The sequence below is a fragment of the Monodon monoceros genome, unplaced genomic scaffold, assembly GCF_005190385.1.
Source record: "Monodon monoceros isolate NGI ecotype Baffin Bay Population unplaced genomic scaffold, NGI_Narwhal_1 Super_Scaffold_7, whole genome shotgun sequence".
Taxonomy (NCBI): domain Eukaryota; kingdom Metazoa; phylum Chordata; class Mammalia; order Artiodactyla; family Monodontidae; genus Monodon; species Monodon monoceros.
In genome coordinates, this window is record NW_021703784.1 from 83,473,475 (window position 1) to 83,500,714 (window position 27,240).

The 27,240-nt window shown below is 42.8% G+C and overlaps 1 protein-coding gene across 1 annotated transcript in view; it reads left to right on the forward strand.

Annotated features, from left to right (window-relative positions):
* The first annotated feature begins 262 nt into the window (after positions 1 to 262).
* Positions 263 to 27,240, forward strand: part of CAT (catalase) — a 39,814-nt gene continuing 12,836 nt past the window's right edge. Inside the window, exons 1-8 of the mRNA XM_029207397.1 lie at positions 263 to 434; positions 16,411 to 16,582; positions 17,639 to 17,749; positions 18,728 to 18,858; positions 19,311 to 19,415; positions 20,016 to 20,141; positions 25,760 to 25,951; positions 26,414 to 26,566. Of these exons, the coding sequence (XP_029063230.1) occupies positions 369 to 434; positions 16,411 to 16,582; positions 17,639 to 17,749; positions 18,728 to 18,858; positions 19,311 to 19,415; positions 20,016 to 20,141; positions 25,760 to 25,951; positions 26,414 to 26,566 (1,056 nt within the window). The 5' untranslated portion in view covers positions 263 to 368. The remainder of the gene's footprint in view (positions 435 to 16,410; positions 16,583 to 17,638; positions 17,750 to 18,727; positions 18,859 to 19,310; positions 19,416 to 20,015; positions 20,142 to 25,759; positions 25,952 to 26,413; positions 26,567 to 27,240) is intronic.

Consider the following 27,240-nt stretch of genomic DNA (forward strand, 5'->3'; position numbering starts at 1 on the left):
GCTGCCTCCCAGGGCAACCTGAAGGATGCTGATAAACCGAGGAGAGAGTCACGTCCTGGTACTCGGGGCCCCGGCCCTAGGTCCCTTAATCCCGCGGTTAGGGGGTCTGAGCCGCGGGTCTCCCCACCTTTACCAACCCCTCCCCAACCTCTCGCCAACCTCTCCCCTCCGAGTTCCAGCCCCGCCCCTATTTGGTTTCCAATCCCATCCCGCCTGGCGCTCGAGCGGCCAATCAGGAGGCGGTCCCGCCAAGGGGGGCGGGACAAGGGCCGGAGCTGAGGGGCGGAGTCTGAAGTAGCCAATTTTAGCCGCGGGGCTGGAGACGCGAGAGTAGAGGTACCCTGCAGCGTTCTGCATCGCCAGACATAATGGCGGACAGCCGGGATCCAGCTAGCGACCAGATGAAGCTCTGGAAGGAGCAGCGAGCCGTGCAGGTACACCCTGCGCTCACTGAGACGGCCCTACGGTCCGCGCAGAAAGCTAGGTGTCCGCGAGTAACCGCCCCTGTTTCTCCAGCGCGGCGGTTTGGTAGGGCTGTACCAAGATAACGGGCGGGGTGTGTGTGTGTGTGGTGTGTGGTGTGTGTGTGTGTGTGTGTGTGTGTGTGTGTGGTGTGTGTGGTGTGTGTGGTGTGTGTGTGCAGGATTTGTCGTGGGCCGCAGGTCGCGGGTGGTTGGCTTATAATTTTGCGCTTTTGCCAGCTGGGACAGAGGTCGCAACTTGAGGCAGGAGTGAAGGCTCACGTGGAAAGAGGCAGAGAGCTGCAGCTGCAGGAAAGGAAGTGAGGGGGGAAGTCGGAACAGGCTCTAGCTTTGCCCTTGCTCAGTGACTACCAGCTTTCATATTTGTGGGGTACCAGGGGGACAGGAACCGTGTTTTATCACGTCGACGGCCGCAGCACCGTACACACAGCATTAAACAACTACATAAAAAGATTTTTACACCCATGATTTCTTTTGCACTTAAAAACATCAAGTCTAGCATTTTAGAGCTAGAAGTGACCTTAGTGATTAATTAATGCACTTATTTACACATATGCTTTGAGTGCCAGCATGTGCTAAGAACAGTGCTGGGTGAGTGGTACAAATTCCAATGAGGCCAGAATTGCACCACACAGAAGCTCCAAGTCCAGTCTGGGAGACAAGACAGATAAACAAATGATTACCATCCAACGTGGTGAAGGTGCTAATATAGGTTAATTGCAGAGTGTACAGGGAGTGACCAACTGGGCTGGCAGGCTTCTCAAAGCAGGTGACATCTGAACAAGAGCTTTAAAGATGAGTAGGATTTCAGCCCAGTGCTGGTGGGCCAGGCATTCCTGGCCTGTACCCTGGGGTGCAGAGCCTTGAAGGGCATCTCTGAGAAGGTTGGATGGGATGAGAGCATTTATTATTTTTTTTTAATAGATCTTTATTGGAGTATAATTGCTTCACAATACTGTGTTAGTTAGTCTTCTTTTGTCAAATTGGCCCAGAGAGTCTGAGGGACTTGCCCAGTTCCCATGGTGGCTGGTTAATGGCAGAGAGAGGACTAGAGTCATGTCTAGCGCTCTTTCTTAAAACCAGGTTAGTGTTAATGAACTAGTATTAATGCTGAGTTCCCATGGATTGCCTTATAGTTCCCTGTTTGTGGGAAGGCTGCCATTCTCTTCTAAGAGCCTGGAAAATTTATCATTTTGCTCCTTATATGCTACTAGGGTATTTAGTTTTTCATGAGTTCTTAGTCAAAGTGACCCAGAGAGACTTAGCATCTTATCAATCAAGGACAGGCAGCTAGTTAGTGGCAGGGTCAAGGTTAGAACTCAGCTTCTTGGGGCCAGGACTCTCTCCATACCCAGTGGCTGCTACATCCTGGTTCACATGGAGGTTTTCATGAATACTTGGTGAACTGAAAAAAACATGGACAATGTAGTGAGTTTTTCATAAAACAAAATTTATTCTCTTTAAAGGACTCCCCTGAGACTAGCTTGCCTCTTCACTGTTTGGGAGAATCATTAACTGTTTTTAAGTCATTATGACCTCCCTGGTGATTTACCCCACCTGGTCACCCATGTGAGAAACAGCTGGCTCGCAAAGCACATCTATAATTTGGGTACTTCTAGTTGAAATACTGCTGTCTCCTCTGCCCATGCATCTCAGTGCACTGTTTACATTGTCCTGATTGGCCGTCACATTGATGTCTTGTTGTTTCTTACTTGAGCTGCTCTGAGTGAAAACTGCTTATTTCTTTGAGGTGACTCCCCCCACCAAACGGAATTTTGCATATGTCACATGGCCTTTGTAATTTTTCAGTGCTTTCTTTTGAAAATTTTCAAACATTCAGAAAAGTGGGAAGAATTGTGTAGTGTATGCCCATATATCCACCACATATTTTTTGCTGTGTATTTTTTTTATTACATGTTATTCCATCTGTCTGTCCCTTCATACATCTTTTAACCTGTTTTTTGGAGGTGCATTTCAGAGTAAGTTGTAGACATCAGCAGACTTGACCCCTAAATAGTAAGTATGCAAATTAACAGAATTCAATGCTTATTTATGTTTTTAAGGCAAAATTTATATACAAGGAAATATACAAATATTAAGCGCACCATTCTCTGCTTTTTGATAAATGTAAACACCTGTGCATCCGGTTCCTTTATTAAGGTACAGAAGATTCTCATTACCCTGGAATGTTCCCTCATGCTGTTTCCAGTCTTTTCCTGCAACCCCTGCAGTCTTGCCTCAGGCAACCATGTTGATTTTCTTTTTTAACCATCGATTTATGTACTTCTTGTGTAATGCTGCTTTCATTCAGCAAATATGTTTTAAGATTTAAAAAAATGTTTTAGAATTCATTCACGTCATTGCACGTATCCATGGTTCTTTTATTGCTGAGTAGTATTCCATTGTATGGTTAGACCACCGCATGTTTATCCGGTTGCTGGGCACCTGGGCTATTCCCAGTGTGGCTGTTATGAATAAAGGTTCTATAAAGAATCTTATATAAATCTTTTTGTACACATATGCTTTTATTTCTTTTAAAACATACCTATGAGTAGAATTGCTGGGTAAGTGAATAAGGTAATTGAATGTGTTGTGAGAAACTCGTAAGCCTTTTTCCAATGCAGTTGTACCATTTTACAGTTCCATCAACTGAGTTTGAGAGTTCCAGTTGCTCCACATCCTGCCATCTTTTGGTATTGTCATTCTTTTAATTTAAGCCATTCTGGTGGGTAGGAAGTGGTATTTGTATTGCTCTGATGACCAGTGATGCTGAGCATCTTTTCATATGCTTATTTGACCATTGGTATATATTTCTTTGATGTATCTGTTCAAATCTTTTGTCCTTTAAAACATTGGATTGTTTGTCTTATTATCCTTAATTCATAGCCCATATTTTAAGTACAGTCATGTATGGGCCAGGTGCTGTAATAATAGTATACATCCCAAAGTGTATAATGGCATAAACATATTAGAAGTTTATTTCTCTCTTACATGATTAGCCAAAGTGGTTTGAGGCTAAAGAAGAGGGTAGTGAGTACTCTGCAGCCCACAGTTATCGAGGGCTGCAGGCTGAAGGAGGACTCCCCGTTGTCAACACATGGTTTCTTAATGTTGCCCTCGACGTCACTGTCTAGTCACAGAAGGTTAAGAGCATGGAGGAGAGTATGAGGGAGGTTTAGAGGCCAGGCTGGAAGTGGTGTAGGTCACTTCTACTCACATTCCATTGTCTAGCACCCTGTCACATGGCCACACCTACTGTGAGGGAGGCTGGGAAACATAGTCTACCTCTGTGCCTAGGTAGCCAACCCTACTACATGGTATCCAAACATACGTTCCATGTGGTGACAATCTCTCTAGCCATTTTCTTGTGATGTGGTGATGGGCAAACAGACATAATCTCTTTTAAAAGGGTATTTTACTTTCTGGCTTTAAAATATTCTTTCTGTTAGAAAATTATGACAGTAAAGGGTGGTATTTTAAAAAATATCTCCACTTGCTTGGCAAATTTTTTTTTTTATGAGTGGGCAGCTCTGTGTCAGTAGCCTGCCTCCCACCCCCCAATCTGTTTTTATTTTTTCTGGATTGTGAGAGCTTTAAGTTATGGAACAACTGTTGGAGGGCACCCTGCTGTCTCCGTCCTCAAGAACTAGATGCCGAATGTCAAGCTGGGTGTCTCCTTCTTTAAGACCCGTGTCAGCCAGAATGAAAGCAATTTTTTGGGCGTCTCTCCTTGTGGGAATATTTTGTTGCTGACAACTGAATTGGGACCTTTGTGAACTTTAATAAGCGAGCAATGAATGAATCAAATATGTTCATAGTAGGGGCTTCCCTGGTGGCGCAGTGGTTGGGAGTCCGCCTGCTGATGCAGGGGGCGCGGGTTCGTGCCCCGGTCCGGGAGGATCCCACATGCTGCGGAGCGGCTGGGCCCGTGGACCATGGCCGCTGGGCCTGCGCGTCTGGAGCCTGTGCTCCGCAATGGGAGAGACCACAACAGTGAGAGGCCTGCATACCGCAAAAAAAAAAAAAAAAAAAAAAATATGTTCGTAGGTATGACTTGGATCTTCTTAAAAACTTTATTTTTCTTTCTGTCAAAATACATTGAAGGGAGGGAGGTGGTTCTCCATGTATTTCCAGTCACTCTGAATGGAACTTAGATGGAAACTTTGTCGTTCATTGCTTAGAATGCCATTGTCTCTTCCTTTGGGATACTTAGGGTACTTGGTAGCCTCTGATCCCTTAAAAACTGGAGAATTTGAGCATTTCAAGGGAACCTTTTTTTTTTTAACAGTTCCCTTATTAGTTGGGAGAGAGGTTGGGTCTTATCCCATCCATTCCTGTCAATGAGTCATAAGACAGAGCCTTTGAGGGTTTATGTATTTTTTAGGGTAACGTGATAATAACTGCATTGATGTTACACTGCTAACATTCAGGCTGGAGAAGGGGTGACTCAGTAACTTCTTGTGCACACGTGCTTTCATTTCTGGTGGCAACTACCTAGGAGTGGGACATAGTATGGCAGAAAGAGAGAGAGACAGATGGACATTAGGAGAAGTTGAATTAAAATTTCTAAGCTTTTACTTCTTTTAGCCAACATCTAGACCACTCTGTATTTTTTTCCTGGTAAGAAAAGAGAGGCTGATTGCGAAACATAAAACAAGCAAATATTTATTTTTGTTTATTTTCTCACTTTGGTTCTTTATTTTCTTTCTGGTACTGTGACTACTGTAGTTTCTACTACAAAGAGTAGCGAAATCTTTTATATTTGTGGATCAGTTGTCCTTCATTTTTTGAGCCTTTCTCTCCTCTTATTCCCTACTTTTTTGAAAAATTGAAGGACCAGAGCAATTCCCAGTGCTATCAGATTTATTTAGTAAAGTCAGTTTCAAGGCAGAGAAAACCTCTTTTGCAGTAGTTATTCTGTGTATTTTCAAGGTTTTTTTCTTGGTGGGATTATTCTAATTGTTTATTATTATTATTATTATTATTTTGCGGTACGTGGGCCTCTCACTGTTGTGGCCTCTCCCATTATGGAGCACAGGCTCTGGACGCGCAGGCTTAGCGGCCATGGCTCACGGGCCCAGCTGCTCCGCGGCATGTGGGATCTTCCCGGACCGGGGCACGAGCCCGTGTCCCCTGCATCGGCAGGCGGACTCTCAACCACTGCGCCACCAGGGAAGCCCTGTTTGCTTATTATTGAAAACCAGTAGCAGTGTATTTTAACCATATCTTGCTGGAAACGTGGACAACTTACCAAGAAGAGAGTAGAAAAATACTAGCAACTACTGTGACATGTTTCCTCTTAGAAAAAATAATACAAAAGAGCCTTGCTGTAAAAACAAACATTTCCCATTTGAGTGAGAGAGGAGGTGTGTTCAGTCAGTCTGAGCTCAGCCATCCAACCATGTGACCTTGAAGTCTGACATTTATTTATCTTCCTTGTAGAAGGCAACTTTTTAGTTTTTTCTGGAATTAAAACTATCCACTAGAATCTAAGAAAATGATACAAGTGAACTTATTTACAAAACAGAAATAGACTCACAGACATAGAAAGAAAATTTATGGTTAACAAAGGGGAAAGTGGGCCGGCGGGGGGGGGAGGAGAGGGATAAATTAGGAGTTTGGGATTAAGATATACACACTACTATAAATAAAAGAGATAACCCACGAGGACCTACTGTATACTGTATAGCATAGGGAGCTATACTCAATATCTTGTAATAACCTATAGTGGAAAGGAACCTAATATATATATATATATATATGAATCACTTTGCTGTATACCTGAAACGAACACAATATTATAAATCAACTATATTTCAATAAAAATTTTTTACAAAAGCACAGTGAATGGAGTCCATCCAGACCTACTTTAAAAAAAAGTGATTACTGATAACATTGGATTAATATCTACCGATAAAATAAAAGAAGAAAATAAACTACCCACTAGGGACTTCCCTGGTGGTGCAGTGTTAAGAATCTGCCTGCCAGTGCAGGGAATACAGGTTCAAGCCCTGGTCCGGGAAGATCCCACATGTCACGGAACAACTAAACCCATGTGCCACAGCTACTGAGCCTGCACTCCAGAGCCCGCAAGCCACAACTACTGAAGCCCGCACGCCTAGAGCCTGTGCTCCACAACAAGAGAAGCCACCACAATGAGAAGCCCGCGCACTGCAACGAAGAGTAGCCCCCGCTTGCCACAACTAGAGAAAGCCCGTGCGCAGCAAGGAAGACCCAAGGAACCATAAATAAATAAATAAATAAAACAAGAAAAAACACTACCCACTAGTTTCCTTCCCTGGAATCCTTGGAATAATTTTTTATTTTCTTCAGGCATTTGCTCCTCTTGCCCCCATGCAGTTCAAGGACAGGCAGTTCTTTGCTTGCCTGTGAGATCTTTTTTATTTTATTTAATTTTATTTATTTTTTTATAGAGCAGGTTCTTATTAGTTATCTATTTTATACATATTAGTGTATATATGTCAATCCCAATCTCCCAATTCATCCCACCACACCCCCTCCACTTTCCCCCCTTGGTGTCCATACGTTCTCTACATCTGTGTCTCTGTTTCTGCCTTGCAAACTGGTTCATCTGTACCATTATTCCAGATTCAACATATATGTGTTGATGTACGATATTTGTTTTTCTCTTTCTGACTTACTTCACTCTGTATGACGGTCTCTAGGTCCATCCACGTCTCTACAAATGACCCAGTTTCATTCCTTTCTATGGCTGAGGAATATTCCACTGTATATATGTACCACATCTTCTTTATCCATTTGTCTGTCGATGGGCATTTAGGTTGCTTCCATGACCTGGCTATTGTAAATAGTGCTGCAATGAACATTAGGGTGCATGTGTCTTTTTGAATTATGGTTTTCTCTGGATAGATGCTCAGTAGTGGGATTGCTGGGTCATATGGTAGTTCTATTTTTAGTTTTTTAAGGAACCTCCATACTGTTTTCCATAGTGGCTGTATCAATTTACATTCCCACCAACAGTGCAAGAGGGTTCCCTTTTTCCCATACCCTCTCCAGCATTTGTTGTTTGTAGATTTTCTGATGATGCCCATTCTAACTGGTGTGAGGTGATACCTCATTGTAGTTCTGATTTGCATTTCTCTAATAATTAGTGATGTTGAGCAGCTTTTCATGTGCTTCTTGGCCATCTGTGTGTCTTCTTTGGAGAAATGTCTATTTAGATCTTCTGCCCATTTTTTGATTGGGTTGTTTTTTTAATATTGAGCTTCATGAGCTGTTTATATATTTCGGAGATTAATCCTTTGCCCGTTCATTCTTTTGCAAATATTTTCTCCCATTCTGTGGGTTGTCTTTTCACCTTGTTTATGGTTTCCTTTGTTGTGCAAAAGCTTTTAAGTTTCATTAGGTCCTATTTGTTTATTTTTGTTTTTATTTCCATTACTCTAGGAGGCAAGTCAAAAAAGATCTTGCTGTGATTTATGTCAAAGAGTGTTCTTCCTGTGTTTTCCTCTAAGAGTTTTATAGTGTCTGGTCTTACATTTAGGACTTTAATCCGTTTTGAGTTTTTTTTGTGTGTATGGTATTAGGGAGTGTTCTAATTTCATTCTTTTACGTGCAACTGTCCGGTTTTCCCAGCGCCACTTACGCCTGTGAGATCCTATTGTTCCTTGAGCAGTGAGTGTATTGTTGTCAGCCTAAGGCCGTATCCCATACCAGTTAGCACACTGCTGAGATGGCCTGTTGTCACTTCAGTGATACTTTAGTATACTTTGTTTAGTACCAACAGGACCCATTTGGTTCTTGATGAAAAACACAGTTTGATCTTTTCTTACATTTATTGGATTTCACTTTTTCCATTATGTATTACTTAGTATTTTACTGAATGGCAGTTCTCCAGGCAGATGGTATAGAATAACTTAGGCAATTAGTAAAGTAGAATGAAAACTCCTTCTCGCCTCTTGAGCTTAGAATGACCAACTGTTCTTGACTTATACTGAGACCCTTAGTGGCTTAACCATGATGAAGTCAACTTACAAAATGAAGTATATCCCAGTGATGAAGTGTCCACTTAGAGCCCAGAAAGCGTAGTTTTCAGTCTTTCAGGCAGTCAGAAAAATTTCCTAGTGTTGTCAGTTCACTGATTGTGTGCTAGAAAACCCCCTCAGCGTGATGTGGTGTTGAGGTGAGTCACTGTCTGATGCTGAAAATGAAAAGCACATCAGACTTAATCCAGAGTTGAGGAGTAAGTGGCCTACATGGAAGTTAGCATTTTCCACTTTTTCTAGTGACGGTAAGCCCTGTCTGAGCAGGAGCCAGCGTTCATCACCTGGTCTGTTGCATGTTTTGAGTGCAGTGCTGAGTTTGCCTGCTCAGGGCTACCACTCATGTATGATGCGGCCCCCTATTTCTCTCCCTTGCTTCAACTTCTCCCTCATTTCTTTTCTTAGGCATTTCTCTTTGATTCTTCGTGGAAAAACAAACAAACAAACCCAAAAGTTTATATTGTGGAAAATTTCAAACCAGAACTGAATAGGGAGGATAGTTTAGCAAACCTCCAAGTGCCTTGTCTCTCAGCTTCAATAATGAATTTCAATCCCACCAACTCCCCCCCACCCCATTTTTGAAGCAAATAGCAGGCACTGTATCATTTTATCTGTGAATATTTTAGGATATATCTCCAAAAGATAAGACTTTTTAAAAATAATACTGTGGTCACATCTACAAAATGAACAGTAATACCTCACATCCTCACATTTCCAAGTAGCATGATCAGTTTCCCAGATTGTCTCTGTGCAGAAAAGAGTTTCCATGCAGGCCTGAGACTGCTGCCCTTAGAAAGACCTCTTGGCAAGGTTAGCCCTTGGCTGGCATCTGGACCTTGGCTTTCTGGAGGGTTCCCACCACCCTAACTGGTAAGAGTGGCTCACAGTGCCTAAGCCATTTGTGCAAACAGTGTGGTTTATGCTGAACACCTGCTTTCCTTCCGGGAGTCAGAGGGTGTCTCTATGATCAGCCCCCAGTACAAACCCTGGGTGCCGAGTCTCTAACGAGCTTCCCTGTGAGACAGCATTTCACGGGAGTAGCCACAGCTTGCTGGGGAAATTAGGCATGTCTTGCATGACTCTGGGAGAGGATTCTTGGAAGCTTGTGCTGGTTTCCTCTGGACTTCATTGTGCCTTTTCTCCTTGCTTATTTTGCTTTGTACCTAAATGCTGTAATAAATAACGGCCTGAGTATGCCTAGATGCTAAGTTCTGTGAGTTCTAGGGAATCACTGAACCCGGGGTGGTCTTGGGGACCCCTGACACTGTCCGTCTCTCTTTTTTTAACACTTTGTTCAAAGTCAGATGCAAATAACGTTCATACACTACATGGGTTGATATGTCTCTTAAGTCCGTCTTTCTCCTCCCTAGGGTGGTTGTAAACGAAGTTTATGTGGCTTAAACTTTAAGGGGGTCAGGTGAGGGGTCAGGCTTTATAGTCAGACAGGGTTCAAATTGAGGCTTGACCACCGGCCAGGTTACTTCACCTCCCTCCTCTTTGGTTTCCCATATTGAAAATGGAATAATAATTCTCCTTACTTTGCAGTATTGCTGTGAGAATTCATTTATCTAAAACGTGTGTGTAGATGAATACATGTCAATTACCCAGCCGGAAGAATATGTGCAGGAGACGTTAGCTATGTTGTTTTGAGAGGTGCTATAGCGTGTGGGTAAGATTTGGGTCCTCGAGCCAGTCTGCTTGGGTTCAATTTCTGCTTCTGCCCCATTCTAGGTGGGTGGCCTTGAGCAAGTTGTATAACTTCTTGGTGCCTCAGTTTCCTCTTCCGTGTAATGGAGATTATTATAGTCCTTGCCTCGGAGAGATGGATTAAATGTGATCACCGAGTAAAGAGTTTAGAACAGCGCCCGCAGAGCAAGCTGTTGTTTGTTGTTTTGAGGCTTGAGCGAGTCTAGTAGGTTAGGCCTCTCACGTACACGTTGCACACCTAAGCTGACAGAGAAGCAGGGAGTCGGTGGCATGAGAGGAATCCAGAATCACCTTTATTATCGGTAGAGGCTTGACTGGAGAACGTGGCTTAGGAGTTTTGGCCAAGAGGGCCTGCTGAGACCGCTCTCCTGAGCTGAATTTATTTACCCCTTGTGTTTAGGCAGCTCTGGAGATGACCAGAGGAATGGCTGCTGCCTGCAGCCATTGGTTTCCAAAGGGGAGAGAGTGGAGCCCTGTGCAGGCCTGGGTCCCTTTCCCAAACTGCCCCATCAGGGGAAGTCCCCCCCGCCCTCCTTCTTTGGATCAGGACAGAGGCCTGGAGCACCAAGAGATCTGAGGACGAGGACTGTCTTTGGTTTTCTGTACACGGGTGTGTCATAGACAGTGATTTGCTAGAAATACTAGGTATATTCTGTATTGACCTCTGGGAATATTAAGCTGTCGTTATGACTCTGTTGGGATTGAAAGTTGGGGATGGTTTGCATGACCACTGTTTTTCAATTTAAAAAAGGAAAACTAAGATGGGTAGCAAGTTCTTGGAAATTGTGTCAGCAGTGGGCACCAATCAGTGGAAGCTAGGTTGATAAAATATTTCATCAGAGAAAGCCAACCTGACTCCTCCCAGGAAAATTTCTTCATCCATGTCTTAGTTTGAGCCAAAAAATACAAACAGCAAAGCCAAAGTGGAATTTTACTTTAACTTTGCACAGGCTCAGCGGCCATGGCGCACGGGCCTAGCCACTCCGCGGCATGCGGGATCTTCCTGGACCGGGGCACGAACCCGTGTCCCCTGCATCGGCAGGTGGACTCTCAACCACTGCGCCACCAGGGAAACCCTTACTTTAACTTTGAGTCCTTCTTTCTAATCATGGTGCCAGTTTTTAGCCAGGCCAAAGTACTTCTTTGCCAATTTCTGCAGCAGTTTTTTTAAGAAGTTTGTCTGCAGGTGATTGATCAGAATATGGAGTTATAAGTTCAAATATTTCTCTTTTATTTTTTGGAGGGGAGGTGCAGGGAGAGGCATAGACTATTGTTGTATCCTCCTCCTTTTTAGAAATAATCCTTCTTGGCCATTTCATATTGGTCCATAGTTTAATTCATTCCCATGTTGGATCCACAGCATTGGTTGTGCACTTGTTGGTAACAGAGCACTGCGGCAGGTGTCAGGGCTATAGATGCAAAAGGAGTGTGCTGTCTAGAGAGGAAAAACTGTGAAGTACACAGACAATTATAATATTTATTCTGTGGGGCACAAGAAGTTGCCCTTGGCCCAGCTCATGGGGTGGCATGGGCGGGGCAGGAAGAGCGGTCCAGGAGAAGCATGTGTGAATGTCATGAGGAATTGGCAGCCAGAAAGATGTAAACACATTAACAGGTACTGATGCTGCTTTTCTAGAGAGGGAGCTCTTAGAATTGTCCAGCAACAGAAAAGCTCTTCTGTCTCAAAAAAATTCTAGTTGTAAAGTGACCTTGCACTGAGTTTTAAAACAAACAAACAAAAAACCCCCAATAATCAGCAAGTAGGCAGGTACATCTTTGCCCTTCCATACTTGTTATATGTTGCAGGTAAACGTGTGCTGCCACGTTGAAATCTGTGTAAAGTTACTTAAGTTCTCTGAGCATGTGGCATCACCCATTAAATGGGAGTAATGACATTTATCTCACTGGGTTCTTGGGAGGCTTGAATGAAGGTAGCTAGGATAAGGCCTTGTGTATGGCAGGTGCTTGAGAAATGGAAGTTACAGAGGGAAATGAGGAACATATACAGAACGTATGCAGTTCTGTCAACTGCATTGATTCTGTGTTTGTCCTTTCTAATTAGCTTTGGACCAGCAGTAACCACACTCCATCATATTCCTAGAGAAACCCCAGAGCTTGCGTCATGGGATATTGTTTCTTTTGTTTGATGCTTGTGAAAAACAGGGGCGCAGGCTACAGGACGTGGTTGTATTATGGTTTTCCTGGCACTCACTGCCCTCAGGAGCCCTCTGTCCACCCTCCTCCAAGACTGCAGACCCATAGCATTGTGTGTGCAGGACACAGGGATGCTTCTTGCCAGCCTCTGTGGTCTGTGGCGATGGGGAGGACAGGGACCCTGGCTGGTGAATGCGTGAGTGTTGAGATGAGTCGCCTGAGGGACCCTTGTTCTAAATCCACATGCCCCGCTCCACTGCCACCTGCCGCCGCCCCCCTCACCATCCAGCCTGTAGAGGGGTCCACCTTGGGATTGTTGAACTTCTAATGTGACCCAGGTGTGCTATGGCTGCTTTTTGTGTTCTTGACCTGCAGACAAACTCTGAGTTATTTTTCCCTCCAGCCCTTTCTCTCCCAGCCTCTGGCTGAAATCTGCCACGCTGTTGCTCTTATCATCGCTGCCAGATGGTTGCTGCCTTTGCTGTTTGTAGACTTTTCATTTTTTCTCTTCTTCCCTCCCTTATCCCGCCCCCTGCCGGCCCCCCCCACCCCCGCCCCATCACCTCTGCCCTTCTCAGCTTGTACAGGGAATGGCTTCATCGGACTGTACTCATATAAGCAGGTATCATCTTCCAAGTTTTGCCATTCCAGGACATTTTTGTCATTGCTTGTAGCCCTGGAGGGCTGATTTTCACTGCTTCCTGCTTCAAGTTCAAAATTATTCTAAATGCTTGAGACCCCTGGAAGTTTGGCTCAAACGAAAATAAAAACAAATTGTGTCTACACTGGGGCTGATCACAATGCTCGCTGCATGGAGCTAGCTTTTTTTCAGAAATGAGTTTTAAAAATTTGCTTTCGAGGTCCGTTTCCCAGCTCCACCCTCACTTTCAGTAAAGCATCATTGCGTTAACTCTCTCCATCTCTGCGAACATACTGAGTCCTTCTTCTCATCTAGTAAATACTCTTACCTTTGCTTGAAGTCAGTTTTTCTTATCTGATGTTGCCCTAAACACCCCCTGAAGTCGGGGATCTTTTCCTCCCTAGTCTTTGCCCACTGGCCTCCCTTCTGTCTTGCTGACCATGTTGAAGCTTTCCCTGCCACACTTGTTTTAAAAGCAAATTACATATCCATTAGCATGTGTGAGGAAAGGTGTTAAAAGTGAGAACAATTGATCTATTAGACCAGGGAATAAGAAGAGATGACAAATGCTGCATTTGTAACTTACAAACCCAGGTTTCATTTCTCCAGGGGGTGGGTGTTATGGAGGAGATTCCTGCGTTGGGGGGAGGGAGTCCCAGTGGTGGCAATGTTCCAGCATTGCCAAGCGAAGATTCCATGATTCAGTGTCACCAGGCGAAACCATCTCATTCTTTAGTTCTTCACTCGTTCATTCGCTCATCCGGCTTACTCTGATCTGCCTCCTTTGGGCATGGTTTTTATTCTTGACTTTATCACACTGACCTGGTCATGAGGAGGGGTCTTGTGGTGTGGTCTCATTTGTTTCTCAGCAGCAACTCCTTCCTGTATTAGGGATGCAGAAAAGTAAATGACACTCTGACCTGTTTACCTTTCCTTTTACTAAGCTTGGTATTCTCCCTCATACTCTTCTCCTTTATGGGACATTCCCCCCCTCCACCCCCCTCTGCCATTTTTAGGTTTCCTTTAGTGCCTTGATTATATGATGAAAAGAGCATGTAAAGGGTGGACAGACTTAGTTTACTCAGACTTTTTACAATTTTAATTGTAGACCATCCAAAAGCTTTAGGTTAGTGGTGGTTAATCCTGGCCTCACTTAGGAATCACCTGGAGAGCTCAAAAAACTAACAGCCTGGGCCTCACCTAGACTAATTGTATCACTAATTTCTAGGGGGGATGGCCAGGCATCCGAGTGCTTTAAAAAGTTCCAGGTGGGCTTCCCTGGTGGCGCAGTGGTTAAGAATCCACCTGCCAATGCAGAGGACACGGGTTCAAGCCCTTGTCTGGGAAGATCCCACATGCCACAGAGCAACTAAGACCGTGTGCCACAACTACTGAGCCTGCGTGCCACAACTACTGAAGCCTGCGTGCCTAGAGCCCGTGCTCCGCAGCAAGAGAAACCACTGCAGTGAGAAGCCCGCGCACTGCAACGAAGAGTAGCCCCTGCTCGTCCCAACTAGAGAAAGCCCGCACATAGCAACGAAGACCCAACACAGCCAAAAATAAATAAATTAAATAAAATAAATTTAAAAAAAAACTTAAAAAAAGTTCCCAGGTGATTCCAGTGACATCCAAGGTTGAAAAATCAAGGTTTTAGGTTTAAACTAAAGGTGAAGTTGTGCAATTTCACTCTTTCTTTCTCTGATTCATTTTCTAGTTTAGATTTTAAACAAGTATACAGTGTCACACTTACTAGCGCATGTGTGTCTTCAAAAGGGGGTGGTGTGATTGGGTGGTAACCACACACTGGACACGTAAACTTTCATATAGTTTGGAAGGGTTTGTTGCCAGATGGGTAGGGGATAGGGCGACAGAGTCTGGATGGATACCTACACATCTGTCATGGTTTCTAGAAAAATAAAGCCAGAAATGCTTTGTTTCTGGTATCAGGTCACTTTCTCATGGCCAGTACAGCAGTAACATGTATTTGCCTGGTGTGTGGCCTTATTTTGTGTACATTCAGTTCTCTTAATCCATGTGTTAACCCTGGGAAGTAGTTATTTTTTGTCCATTTTTCAGATGAAAAATAACCTCAGAAATACTAAGTAACTTGTTAGTAGCCACACATCTGGTAATTGGCAAGGCTGGGGGTTGGACCCACCCAGTTGGAGGTGGCTTAGCTCTGCATCTCCCCTGATTTCCTAGTGACCAGGGGAGGTCATGGGAGAGGCAGTTGGCTGTAGTCAAAAGCAGAGTGTGACCACAGCTGGGAGCTGCCCAGGATCATGTGAGGCTTAAAAGTGCTGTCCCCACTCTAGAGAAGGGACAGCTGAGAGGCTTCTGATGTAACGGAAATGGGAGAATTGGGTGGATGAAAGCTAATTCTTTATTACCATAAAACAACCTATCTCATCTCAGAGACATTTGGCATCTTTAGAAAATTAATACTATAGAGACTTCCCTGGTGGCGCAGTGGTTAAGAATCCACCTGCCAGTGCAGGGGACACGGGTTCGAGTCCTGGTCCGGGAAGATCCCGTTTGCTGCAGAGCAACTAAGCCCATGCACCACAACTACTGAGCCTGCGCTCTAGAGCCCGTGAGCCACAACTACTGAGCCCATGTGCCACAACTAGTGAAGCCTGTGCGCCTAGAGCCCGTGCTCCGCAGCAAGAGACGCCACCGCAATGAGAGGTCTGCACACCACAAGGAAGAGTAGCCCCTGCTCGCCGCAACTAGAGAAAGCCTGCACACAGCAACGAAAACCCAATGCAGCCAAAAATAAATTAATAAAAGAAGTTTAAAAGAAAAAAGAAAATTAGTACTATAATCCATCTTACCAATAACTGTTTATTATCAGTGACAACAAAAGCCACTGACTTTTTTTTTTTCTTGGAATTGAAAAGAGATGTTGCAAATAGCTGGTACACACTGCTTGAGAGAAATGAATGCATTGTACAGGATGACCCGCCTTGACCTCTGCAGCAGTCAGGAAGAGTTTATAAGATTGAGGAAAGCATTTACAGGCATAGCTTCTGTGGGGACCATCGTCTCACTATTAGTTTGGACGTTCCACGTTCAGCACATAGGATCCGTTTGGGTGGATCCGTATCTGGGGTTTCCTGTGTGGAGCCCGGCGGCTGTAGCTGGAGCAGGGGTGGAGCAAGCTGGCGAGTTATTTAGCCATCTTCCTGCTGCTCAGAGCAGATTTCTTAGGATTTCTGCGACCTGACTATAAATTTCAGGCAATTGCATATTTTGAGTATTTCAGTACTTTTGACACAGGAAATTTAAAAAGAGTTTGGGTAGAAGGTATAAAAAATGCAAAACGATGTGCCCTGTGATGGCGGAAATTAAGTGTGTGATTGTACTGACTCTCTTGCACTCTTCTCCTCTCATGTTCACTTAGAAACCTGATGTCTTGACCACCGGAGCGGGTAATCCGATAGGAGACAAACTCAATATTCTTACAGCAGGGCCCCGCGGGCCCCTTCTTGTTCAGGATGTGGTTTTCACTGATGAAATGGCTCACTTTGACCGGGAGAGAATTCCTGAGAGAGTCGTGCATGCCAAAGGAGCAGGTGAGAACTGTGTTCATTTGTTGTAAAAGGACTGTTTCATAACACCTGGGTTAAAAATTCCTTCTCAAAGGATCAGAGCTCCTTTAATAGAAGTGCCAAATCTCCATTCCAGGGGGAAGGGAAAAAATGTCTGTCAATAGAGGAGTCAATAATTAAATGATGGTTATTTCCCTGGATTTCACATTATATATAAAATATTTTTTACTGAAAATAAAAGTAATCTTCCTTTTAGTCCATTTTGCAGTTTAGTGAAGAAGTAAAAATGTGGAAGTACCGACACAGACATACTGTAATTATAATTAGATTTAGATGGTGCACTTAACTGGATAAACACTGGAATGAACTGGGCAAAATCGATGACGGTTGTGTTAGTGTGGTGGGTTTGTGGTGATTTTTCCTTTCTGTTGAAAACTTCTGTAAAACTTTTATCTTGCATTTATTAGAGAAACAAAAGATGGGGGTGGTGTTTAAAAGAAAGCTAAAAACTCAATAGGAAAAACAAAGCTTGATAGAAAAGAAGAAGTTGTTTTGTTTTAGCTGCTTACTTGGACTCCCAGTTAGGACTTCCCAATTTCTTTATTTGCTCTTCCATCTTCTCCAGCTTTTTTTGCGTGTCTTTTCCCTCATGATCTTGATATGCTGTTCAGTTTGTTGTTTGGCTCTGTGGCGACCTTCGTACATGCTCAATCCTTCTCTCCCTGTGTTTTTTCCTCCTCTCCACCCTGTTCTTTCTCTCCTAGGTCCTGCCTCTACTTCAGGGGCCTCTCAGGCCCTGTGTCCTCGTGGCAACCTTGGCTCTTTCCTTCTGGTCCCACCCATCTCCTCCTCCTCTTTGGCTCCAGCTGTGTAGCACTCAGCTTAGTACTAAGTGACCTAGGACTTTGCATTTTGCTCTCATCATTTTGTGTTTGGTTATCTCCCCTTCTCCCATCATCTTGGAAGCTCCCAGAAGGCCAGTGCTAAGCCACCAGTTTCTCTCTCACGCAGATGCCTATTGAGGGCCTGATGGCCTGAGTGACGGTCTTGTGATGAGGATTTCTGTGTCTTTTTCCTTAGGGGCTTTTGGCTACTTTGAGGTCACGCATGACATTACCAGATACTCCAAGGCGAAGGTGTTTGAGCACATTGGAAAGAGGACGCCCATTGCAGTTCGCTTCTCCACTGTTGGTAAGTTGGTCTGTTTGCATTACTGGTGTTGCTTAACTCAACCGTGTATCTTATCTGGGGCATTTATAACTTAATTTCAAGACAAAACTTACCAGACAATAGAAAACAAGCACTTCTTCAAATGATAGCAAGGTTTTACAGTAGAAAAAGTATTTTAAGACATGTAGAAAGTTACTTATAATTCTGTTTGTTGAGGTCTTAGGAAATCATACTTATGCAGAGGCCGCCTCTGCAATTCTGTGACATTTGGAAAGAATTTTTCCTACAAGTGGTTGCATGAAGTGGGAATCTTACTCAGTAGCCATGATAACAGTTGCCCTTTATTGAGAATTAACTCTATGCCATCCATGGTTGGTGCTTTACTGACATTGTTTATAGTCTGTAGATGTACTTTGCAAGATGGGGTTCTTTCTATTTCAGAGAGAGTAAGTGATTTTCCTCATGTTACAGAGCTAGTAAGAGTTAGAGCTATCAAACTGCATCTCAACACACCACAATGCCTGGTTAATTCTGTTTCTGCATGAACTTGTGCATTTTAAAAATACTGTGGAATGCAAAAGTAAATGAAATTAAGAATAAGAATTTATGTTTTGACTCATTTTCTTAGTATTAACCTCATAATTTTGACACTCACTTATTCTCTTTGTTCACTACCTTAATCTTCATAATTATTCTCTTCCCTTAATTTAAATTTTAATTACCTGTTTGAACAAAGCTATCTTTTTATGTTAAGTGGATAATCTTTTCAGCTGTTGTTACATAACACTCTCTCATTTCTCTCAGTTAATTCTTTTGTTTACTTTTTAGTCTGAGTTAGCTGGTGGGTAGTAGAAATAATAACCCAGGCACTTAAATACCTAATTTACTTCTAGAAAACGAATTGGAAAGGATAGATCCCAGTGTTTCTTTATGACTTTAGGCTTCTTGGATGCAAAGTACTCTTGTGGAGGCTTCATTTTTCTCATTTGAATCTTCTAGCTGGAGAATCAGGCTCAGCTGACACTGTTCGTGACCCTCGAGGGTTTGCAGTGAAATTTTACACGGAGGATGGTAATTGGGATCTTGTTGGAAATAACACCCCCATTTTCTTCATCAGGGATGCCATATTGGTAGGTGATGAAGCATTTTGCACTCTGCTGATTTAAATTGCTTTCAAATACTCTGTATAGATTGGCATTTGAGGAAAAGCCCTGGGAAGGGCAGAAAGAAGAGAATTTGGATTGGCTAGATTGCCTTTTTAAAAATTTTTTCTGTATTTAATATCTTTTTATAAGGTCAACTAACAACAGTTATCATTGGTCTTAGTTTGGCATTTCGGGATTCACTGATGTTATGGGAATAGTCCAGTTTTCCTTGCAGAGCTTGGAAGATGAATAAAAAGAGGCAATTTGCCCTAGAAACACGTAGAGGGCAAATTTCATTTTAGGGTTTTGCAGCTTAAAATTCTAGGATTACATTGTTCAAAATTATAATCTGTAAACCTAGCGTTAAGCAATGTATAAGACACCATAATTCCTGTAAACTTAATTTTTGGATTTTTTTTCTCTCTTTTTCCATTTAGTTTCCATCCTTTATCCACAGCCAAAAGAGAAACCCTCAAACGCACCTAAAGGATCCTGACATGGTCTGGGACTTTTGGAGCCTGCGTCCTGAGTCTCTGCATCAGGTGGGAACACCTCTTTTTTCGCTATGTTATATCACCTGATATGGAACTCTTAATTATGCCTCATACGTTTTTCTCCAGTTTTGCCTATTTTATTGGAATTGGTTTTTGACTTTCTTTTTGGGAGGCTTCCTCAGATTTATTGATCCTTGAAGGGTTTTATAATGATTGATTTTCTTAATCTTTCCCCATTCATAGACCTTACATGATTCTAGAATCATTATCAATTGATATTTAGCAATATTAAGGATTAAAGTTTCTAGTAGGGAGTAAAGTTCTTTGTATTAGGGAAATGAGGGGAAAGTAGTACCAAACAAATTTTCTATTAAATTAAAATTTGAATAGCAAGTTAGGCTAGTTTTCAGATTTGTTTTAACGTTTCTTTATAGAATTTTGAGCCATGAGGTTAATGATTTATATACCATTCTGCTTTAAAATTCTTCTGTTTGTCATTTTTTACAAATGGTAACCTTTCCTATGGGCACTTGGCTAGTATGTTCCATGTCATTAGGAGATTTTTATGGAAACTTAGGAATGTCTTAAAAATATAAGATGTTTTGATTTAAACTGAAAAATTTTACACTTTACTTTTCTGTTCCTTAGGTTTCCTTCCTATTCAGTGATCGAGGGATACCAGATGGACACAGGCACATGAATGGATATGGATCGCATACTTTCAAACTGGTTGATGCGAATGGAAAGGCTGTTTACTGCAAATTCCATTATAAGGTACATGTTGCCTTTGGGCAGTGCGGTGGAAGGCTCCCACCACCCACGTATCCTTACTTCTTCTGAGGATTGGGCAAGAATCAAGGCCTCCCCCACGTTAGCCATACCTCTACCCTCAAGGATGACAAGTATTGATCTGGTCGAGTAGGACCATGACTGTTGTGTTGACCACAGCTTGAGTGAATAGACTCACGCTGCCCAATTAGAAGAACTGTGTGTAGTCTCTCTTTGGTCTCTTCATGTGGCTGGAGGGTAATAGCACACAGCTACTATCAGCAATCAAGCTCCCAAGGAGCTCTGCCATAAATATTTGGGAAGCTCTGCCATAAATATTTCGGAAAATGCTCATTTTGTGCTTGCTCTCTGGTTTAATATTTTTGGTGCCGGCAGGTGCACGTTGATATTATTTTCTCTCTGGAGAAGGAAGATCTAAGGTTTTAGATCAAAGGTAAAGAGATAGGGCTTCCCTGGTGGCGCAGTGGTTAAGAATCCGCCTGCCAATGCAGGGGACACGGGTTCGGGCCCTGGCCCGGGAAGATCCTACATGCTGCGGAGCAACTAAGCCTGTGTGCCACAACTACTGAGCCCACGTGCCACAACTACTGAAGCCTGCGCGCCTAGAGCCCGTGCTCCGCAACAAGAGAAGCCACGACAATGAGAAGCCCGCGCGCCCCAACGAAGAGTAGCCCCCGCTCACCGCAACTAGAGAAAGCCCGCTCACAGCAATGAAGACCCAACGCAGCCAAAAATAAATAAATTTATTAAAAAAAAAAAAGAGATAATACAGGTCTCTAAGCTAGGTAAAAGGAAATTCCTACCTGGTTTAGCCTAGAGTTCTTTGTTGGAGTTTAGAGTCAAGTGTTAGCAAACAGTAAAGTGTTATATTGCTTTGCCTTTCCTAGCCCTGAGTACATTGTTCTGAGCATATATGGTTTTGGGGTTCAGGAGGGGATTAAGACAGAATTGGGGCATTTCTATCTGTAATACCAATCTCACTCTCATTTTCAACATATGATGCTATCTTTCCAAAAACATTTCTCCTAACTTTTTAATTCATCCATCCATTTTTTTAAATAGAACTTTATTTTTTTATATAATTTTTTTCTAATTTATTTTACTTTTGGCTGTGTTGGGTCTTCATTGCTGCACATGCTTTCTCTAGTTGCAGCGAGCAGGGGCTACTCTTCCTTGCGGTGCGTGGGCTTCTCATTGCGGTGGCTTCTCTTGTTGCGGAGCATGGGCTCTAGGCACATGGGCTTCAGTAGTTGTGGCTTACAGGCTCTAGAGCGCAGGCTCAGTAGTTGTGGCACACAACTTAGTTGCTCCGTGGCACGTGGGATCTTCCCGGACCAGGGATCTAACCCATGTCCCCTGCATTGGCAGGCAGATTCTTAACCACTGCACCACCAGGGGAAGTCCCATCCATCCATTTTTAAGGATTTATTGAGGATATATCATGCACAAGGCACCTAGAAAAATCAGTTACAAATGTCAGAAAACAAAAATTCTGTTTTTTTCTTTCATAATTGAGATTTTATTGGTTGTTTTGAGGATCAGTACACAGACATTTCAATTTGTACACAGTTCTTAACATATGTACAAAAAAATCTACAAAAATCATGTAGTTGTGATTCTTTTCTAAACAAAATCACAACTACACAGAGTCACTTATTTCAGTGACTTTCCAGCTTAAAATTTGGAGGCAAATTTTCCTTAACGGAATATCAAGTACCAATACCTTCCAACGTTGATGTGCTGTTACATCATAAGTCCCACTAATTCACGATTTAATATCATATATACACTATGTACTCGAATTTTCAATTGTTCATAGCATGTTAATGAAGTTACTAGGAAAACTGGACTACCACGACCAAAGATGTAGCAGAGTGCATACAATTCTGACCAGGAGAGCCAAGATCAAGGGGTGGTTTGCTTTAGGAAACAATTCTACCAAAAACAACATGGGAAGAGACGTAATTTAAAGTGTTCAAGACGTTTAAATGCACAACTGACTCCAAATTGCCATTTGGTATGCTTTGTATTATAGGATATAAAAGCTATCCCCATTTATGGAATGTTAAGCTGACACCTGAGACAATCAAAGCCTCCCATATTCAATATCCCACTATTTTCTGGTTGTACCAAAAAATAACCAGCAAATGATTTCACCTCTTAAAAAAAGCATTTACACTTAAAAAAATGGGATGAGGTGGAATTTCCTCCTTCTTAAAACTGTTTCTAAAGCTACTAAAAAACTTGGATTTACAAAATAGTTGATAAAAATATTCCTCTGGATTGCACAAGAAGGGAGACAGGGACCACTGATAGGACCGGGTGTGTGATATTAATCAGTCTTGGCTTCTTTCTCTCCTGCTTCATCAGAGGCTGGGCTCTCCTCGTTTTTAGTTTCTCCGTCTCCTGCAGGTAAATCATCTTTAGTCTCTTGGTTAGCCACTTTGGCCTGTTTTCCCTTTGCTCCCCTTTTGCCTTTTTTATTTATTTTTATTTTTTATTTTTTTGCGGTCCGCGGCCCTCTCACTGTTGTGGCCTCTCCCGTTGCGGAGCACAGGCTCCGAACGTGCAGGCTCAGTGGCCATGGCTCACAGGCCCAGGCGCTCCGCGGCATGTAGGATCTTCCCGGACCGGGGCACGAACCCATGTCCCCTGCATCGGCAGGCGGACTCTTAACCAGTGCGCCACCAGGGAAGCCCCCCTTTTGCCTTTCGTTTGCACTTTTTGTCTGAACATTTATCCTTTCCTGCTGGCTTTTTGGGCTTCATTTCCACTTTTGCAGGAGCGGGTTTAGCTGACAACCTTGCAGATCTCCTCTTGGGCTCCTCATTCCCTGACCCCTCTGCAGAACTGACCTTCCTCTTGGGCATCATGGCAGCAGTCGGGGGTTGGAGGGGTGTGCTGGGCTGCCTGGCTGCTGCTTTCCTCCCGCCCAAAATTTGTTTTTTTCACGTGCTTTCATACAATCAGATCAGATCAGTTACTTTTGGGGAAGTTTTTGAGAATCTTTTAATTAACTGAGGTGTTTTAAAGGGTTCTCTTAGTATGATCTTGGCATTGGTTAGAATAAGTAATATTGCCAGAGAACTCTAGAAGGTTATTAAAAATCCTCTGGTTGCCTAAGAACTTGTTTCCAAATAACTACTGCTAAAATAAGCAGAGACAGAAGTGGACGCATGACAAATATAGGTTCCCCCTTAATGATATCCCAAAGACCTATTTTCTTCTGTCCTGTTTTAATCGTTATCTGAACAACTTATGTGGGTATATCAAACAGGAAAACTGTCACCTGTCTTTATACTTACGACTCGGATCTATAATCTTTGGCAAGGAACGGTTGCAGGAAACAGTTGACCCATTGGCTTGTAATTGCCAAAAGGAGCAGCATAGCGTCACTTAGAGCAGAACTAAATGATTGTATCTCAGACAGCTAGCATGTTGTGGCTTTGTAGTTAAAACAATCTGAACTCAAATCTTCCCTCTTCTAGAGAACTGGCACTTGGTATATTATTAAAAGTTCTCTGGGGGGCTTCCCTGGTGGCGCAGTGGTTGAGAGTCTGCCTGCTAATGCAGGGGACACGGGTTCGAGCCCTGGCCTGGGAGGATCCTACATGCCGCGGAGCAACTGGGCCCGTGAGCCACAACTACTGAGCCTGTGCGTCTGGCGCCTGTGCTCCGCAACAAGAGAGGCCACGATAGTGAGAGGCCCGCGCACCGTGATGAAGAGTGGCCCCTGCTCGCTGCAACTAGAGAAAGCCCTCGCACAGAAACGAAGACCCAACACAGCCAAAAATAAATAAATAAATTTATTAAAAAAAAAAAGTTCTCTGAGCTCCAGTTCTGTCACAGTAAAGTTTGGTAATAGTCCCAGCTGTCAGCGGTCCTGGAAAGATTGGATTCCTTATGGGTCTGTTCAGCAGAGGACTCTGAGGTAGCATGAGATCTACATAGGTTCATCAATCTGGATTATTCTGACCTAAGATTATTCTTTTCTAAACCCAGGGGATTCAGTTAAAATCAGAAAGGTATTGAAATATTATTGCACAGTTTACTGTATTAGCTGGGTGATCTGCAGATGGTGACTTCCATTTTCTAATCCTGAAGATCTAATAGTAAGAAGAGTTTAAACCTTCCCACTGGCTAGAAAGAGTTGGGATTTCTGTGGTAGAAATAGACCAGCCTTCCAGAGTTGACTTGCTAAAGAAATATTTCCATGGTGCCTGAGTTGTTGGGGATCTTTCAGAATAAGATACCGGTGGGAACTCTGTTGAAGAGCAGGATGGGATGATAATAGGGGCGCTTGTGAAAGTGACTTAACTTCTTTGGATCTTAATGGCTTGTTTAGAAGGTCAGAATACTGATTTTAGTTGCTCATACTCAGAGAACTGCTTTAGAGCGGCTGTACTGAAGTTCTTTTCAGCTCTACAAACTGTGACTCTGTGATTTCTTAAAAAAAAGAAAAAAGGAAGACAGTTGAGGTGGAGGGATACTAGCTCAGCACAATCTCAGTAACTGACTTGAGCTATTATAAAACAGGGAATTTAAAAAATTACTTCATGCAAAAAAAAAAAGGGCAAGTCCTTTAATTTCATTAATCATTTGCTTATTTTTAAAATATATTTTGGACTTCCCTGGTGGCGCAGTGGTTAAGAATCTGCCTGCCAGTGCAGGGGACACAGGTTCGATCCCTGGTCCGGGAAGATCCCACATGCCGCAGAGCAACTAAGCCCCTGCGCCACAACTACTGAGCCTGTGCTCTAGAGCCTGTGCGCCACAACTACTGAGCCCGTGTACCACAGCTACTGAAGCCCGCGTGACCTAGAGCCTGTGAGCCACAACTACTGAGCCCGCATACTGCAACTACTGAAGCCTGGGCACCTAAAGCCTATGCTCCGCAACAAGAAAAGCCACCGCAACAAGAAGCCTGCGCACCGCAACAAAGAGTAGCCCCCGCTCGACGCAACTAGAGAAAGCCTGCGTGCAGGAACGAAGACCCAACACAGACAAAAAAAAAAAAAATTATATTTTAATTTTTTTTTCTGATCTGAAAATAGCATGAGTATAAAAATTCAAATAATAGCCGCTCTGGAAAACAGTTTTGAAATTCCTCAAGAATTTAAACTTAGAATTACCATATGATCCAACAGTTCCATTTTAAGATATGTCCTCAAAGAAATCCACTGAATTGGACTCTTTAAAATGGTTAAAAGATAAATTTTGTTATATATATTTTATAGCAAAAATTGTTTTAGCTTGTCTGAAGACAGTAATGTAGCATTCTCTATGAGTGAAAAATTGAAAATAAACTGTCAACAATTTTAAAAATTCAAATAATATAGAATACATAAAGGGAAAGAAAGACTAATTTTAAATATAAAATGTGTAGACAGATTCCTTGGACACTGAGAAGAATCAGGATAATCAAGTAGAATTTCTTAGTGATAAATTCATACTTGTATCAGATTTGAACAGTAGGATTACTGTTAGAAGGAAAATCCAGCCTTTGGTTGGTGTTACTCATAATCCTTCAATGAATTATTGATTAAAGTTGGATAACTTTGCTAATAAGTTTCAGTTTGAGCTTCTTTTCTTTCATTCTGTAGACTGACCAGGGCATCAAAAACCTTTCTGTTGAAGATGCAGCAAGACTTGCCCAGGAAGATCCTGACTATGGCCTCCGGGATCTTTTTAATGCCATTGCCACAGGCAACTACCCCTCCTGGACTTTTTACATCCAGGTCATGACATTTAAACAGGCAGAAACTTTCCCATTTAATCCATTTGATATTACCAAGGTGAGTCAGTTAACAACTAAACTGTTTTCTTTTTTAAGTGTCTTTGCAACTAATTAAAAAAAATTGTGGTCAAGCATTCGTAAGTTGTATACAAAACACAGTGGTACCACTTAAGAGTTTCCTAGCCTGTGCGTGAGGGCTCACCAGCATTTCCCTTCCAGTTCCTGTTTGATGAGTTTACTAAGTTCATCTGGGTGGCCTGATATATTGTTATTAGCAGGGAACAAATTTTGATGAGCTGATGTACTTTTGCCCAGGGAAAGACTCAATGTTTACTGTTTACTGTTGTGAAAGTTTTAACCAATGCACTCACCTTAAGTTCTTATCATTTTGTTGGATTCAAAAATGTTATTTTCACTTATCATCATTGGCTTCATTGTATTTGAAAGCTGGTATTTTTATGGGTACTTTAAGTTCCTTCTGTTGATTGTCTGGTAATTGTGAATATGGCATTACTTTTAGGTTTGGCCTCACAATGACTACCCTCTTATCCCAGTTGGTAAACTGGTCTTAAACCGGAATCCAGTTAATTACTTTGCTGAGGTTGAACAGTTGGCTTTTGACCCAAGCAACATGCCACCTGGCATTGAGCCCAGCCCTGACAAAATGCTTCAGGTAAACCTGGTGGATTGAGAGGTTCTGAGGCGGGAGTGTGTGCGCGCACAAACACGTGCGCGCGCAGAGTGTAATTTGGCATGACCTTTATATGAAGAATTAACTAGAACATCACTTAAACTTTTGTCTGGGTCCTTAGTTCCTGTGGGACTGACTGAAACATCCTTAAATGAGCATTACAGTGTAAAACAAATTTCATTGTAGGTCCCTCAATATGGTAAGACTTTGACATTTAGGCTCTTAATTTAAAAGAAGTTATAGTAGAAATACCTTAGGTATTTGTGGGGTAAAATATTCTTTTTCAATTTGTAATCAATGGGATGGAGGACTGTCACTAATTGATTGTAACGCTTGGTCAGCATAACTTTATTTATTTCCTTTTCTATGGTGATGCTTGAATTTTGCCACATGTAGAAAGAGACCCAGAGATGATTTTTTTTTTTTTTTTTTTGCGGTACGCGGGCCTCTCACTGCTGTGGCCTCTCCCGTTGCGGAGCACAGGCTCCACACGCGCAGGCTCAGCGGCCATGGCTCACGGGCCCAGCCGCTCCGCGGCATGTGGGATCTTCCCGGACTGGGGCACGAACCCGTGTCCCCTGCATCGGCAGGCGGACTCTCAGCCACTGCGCCACCAGGGAAGCCCCCCAGAGATGATTTTTACAAACTCAGTTTAT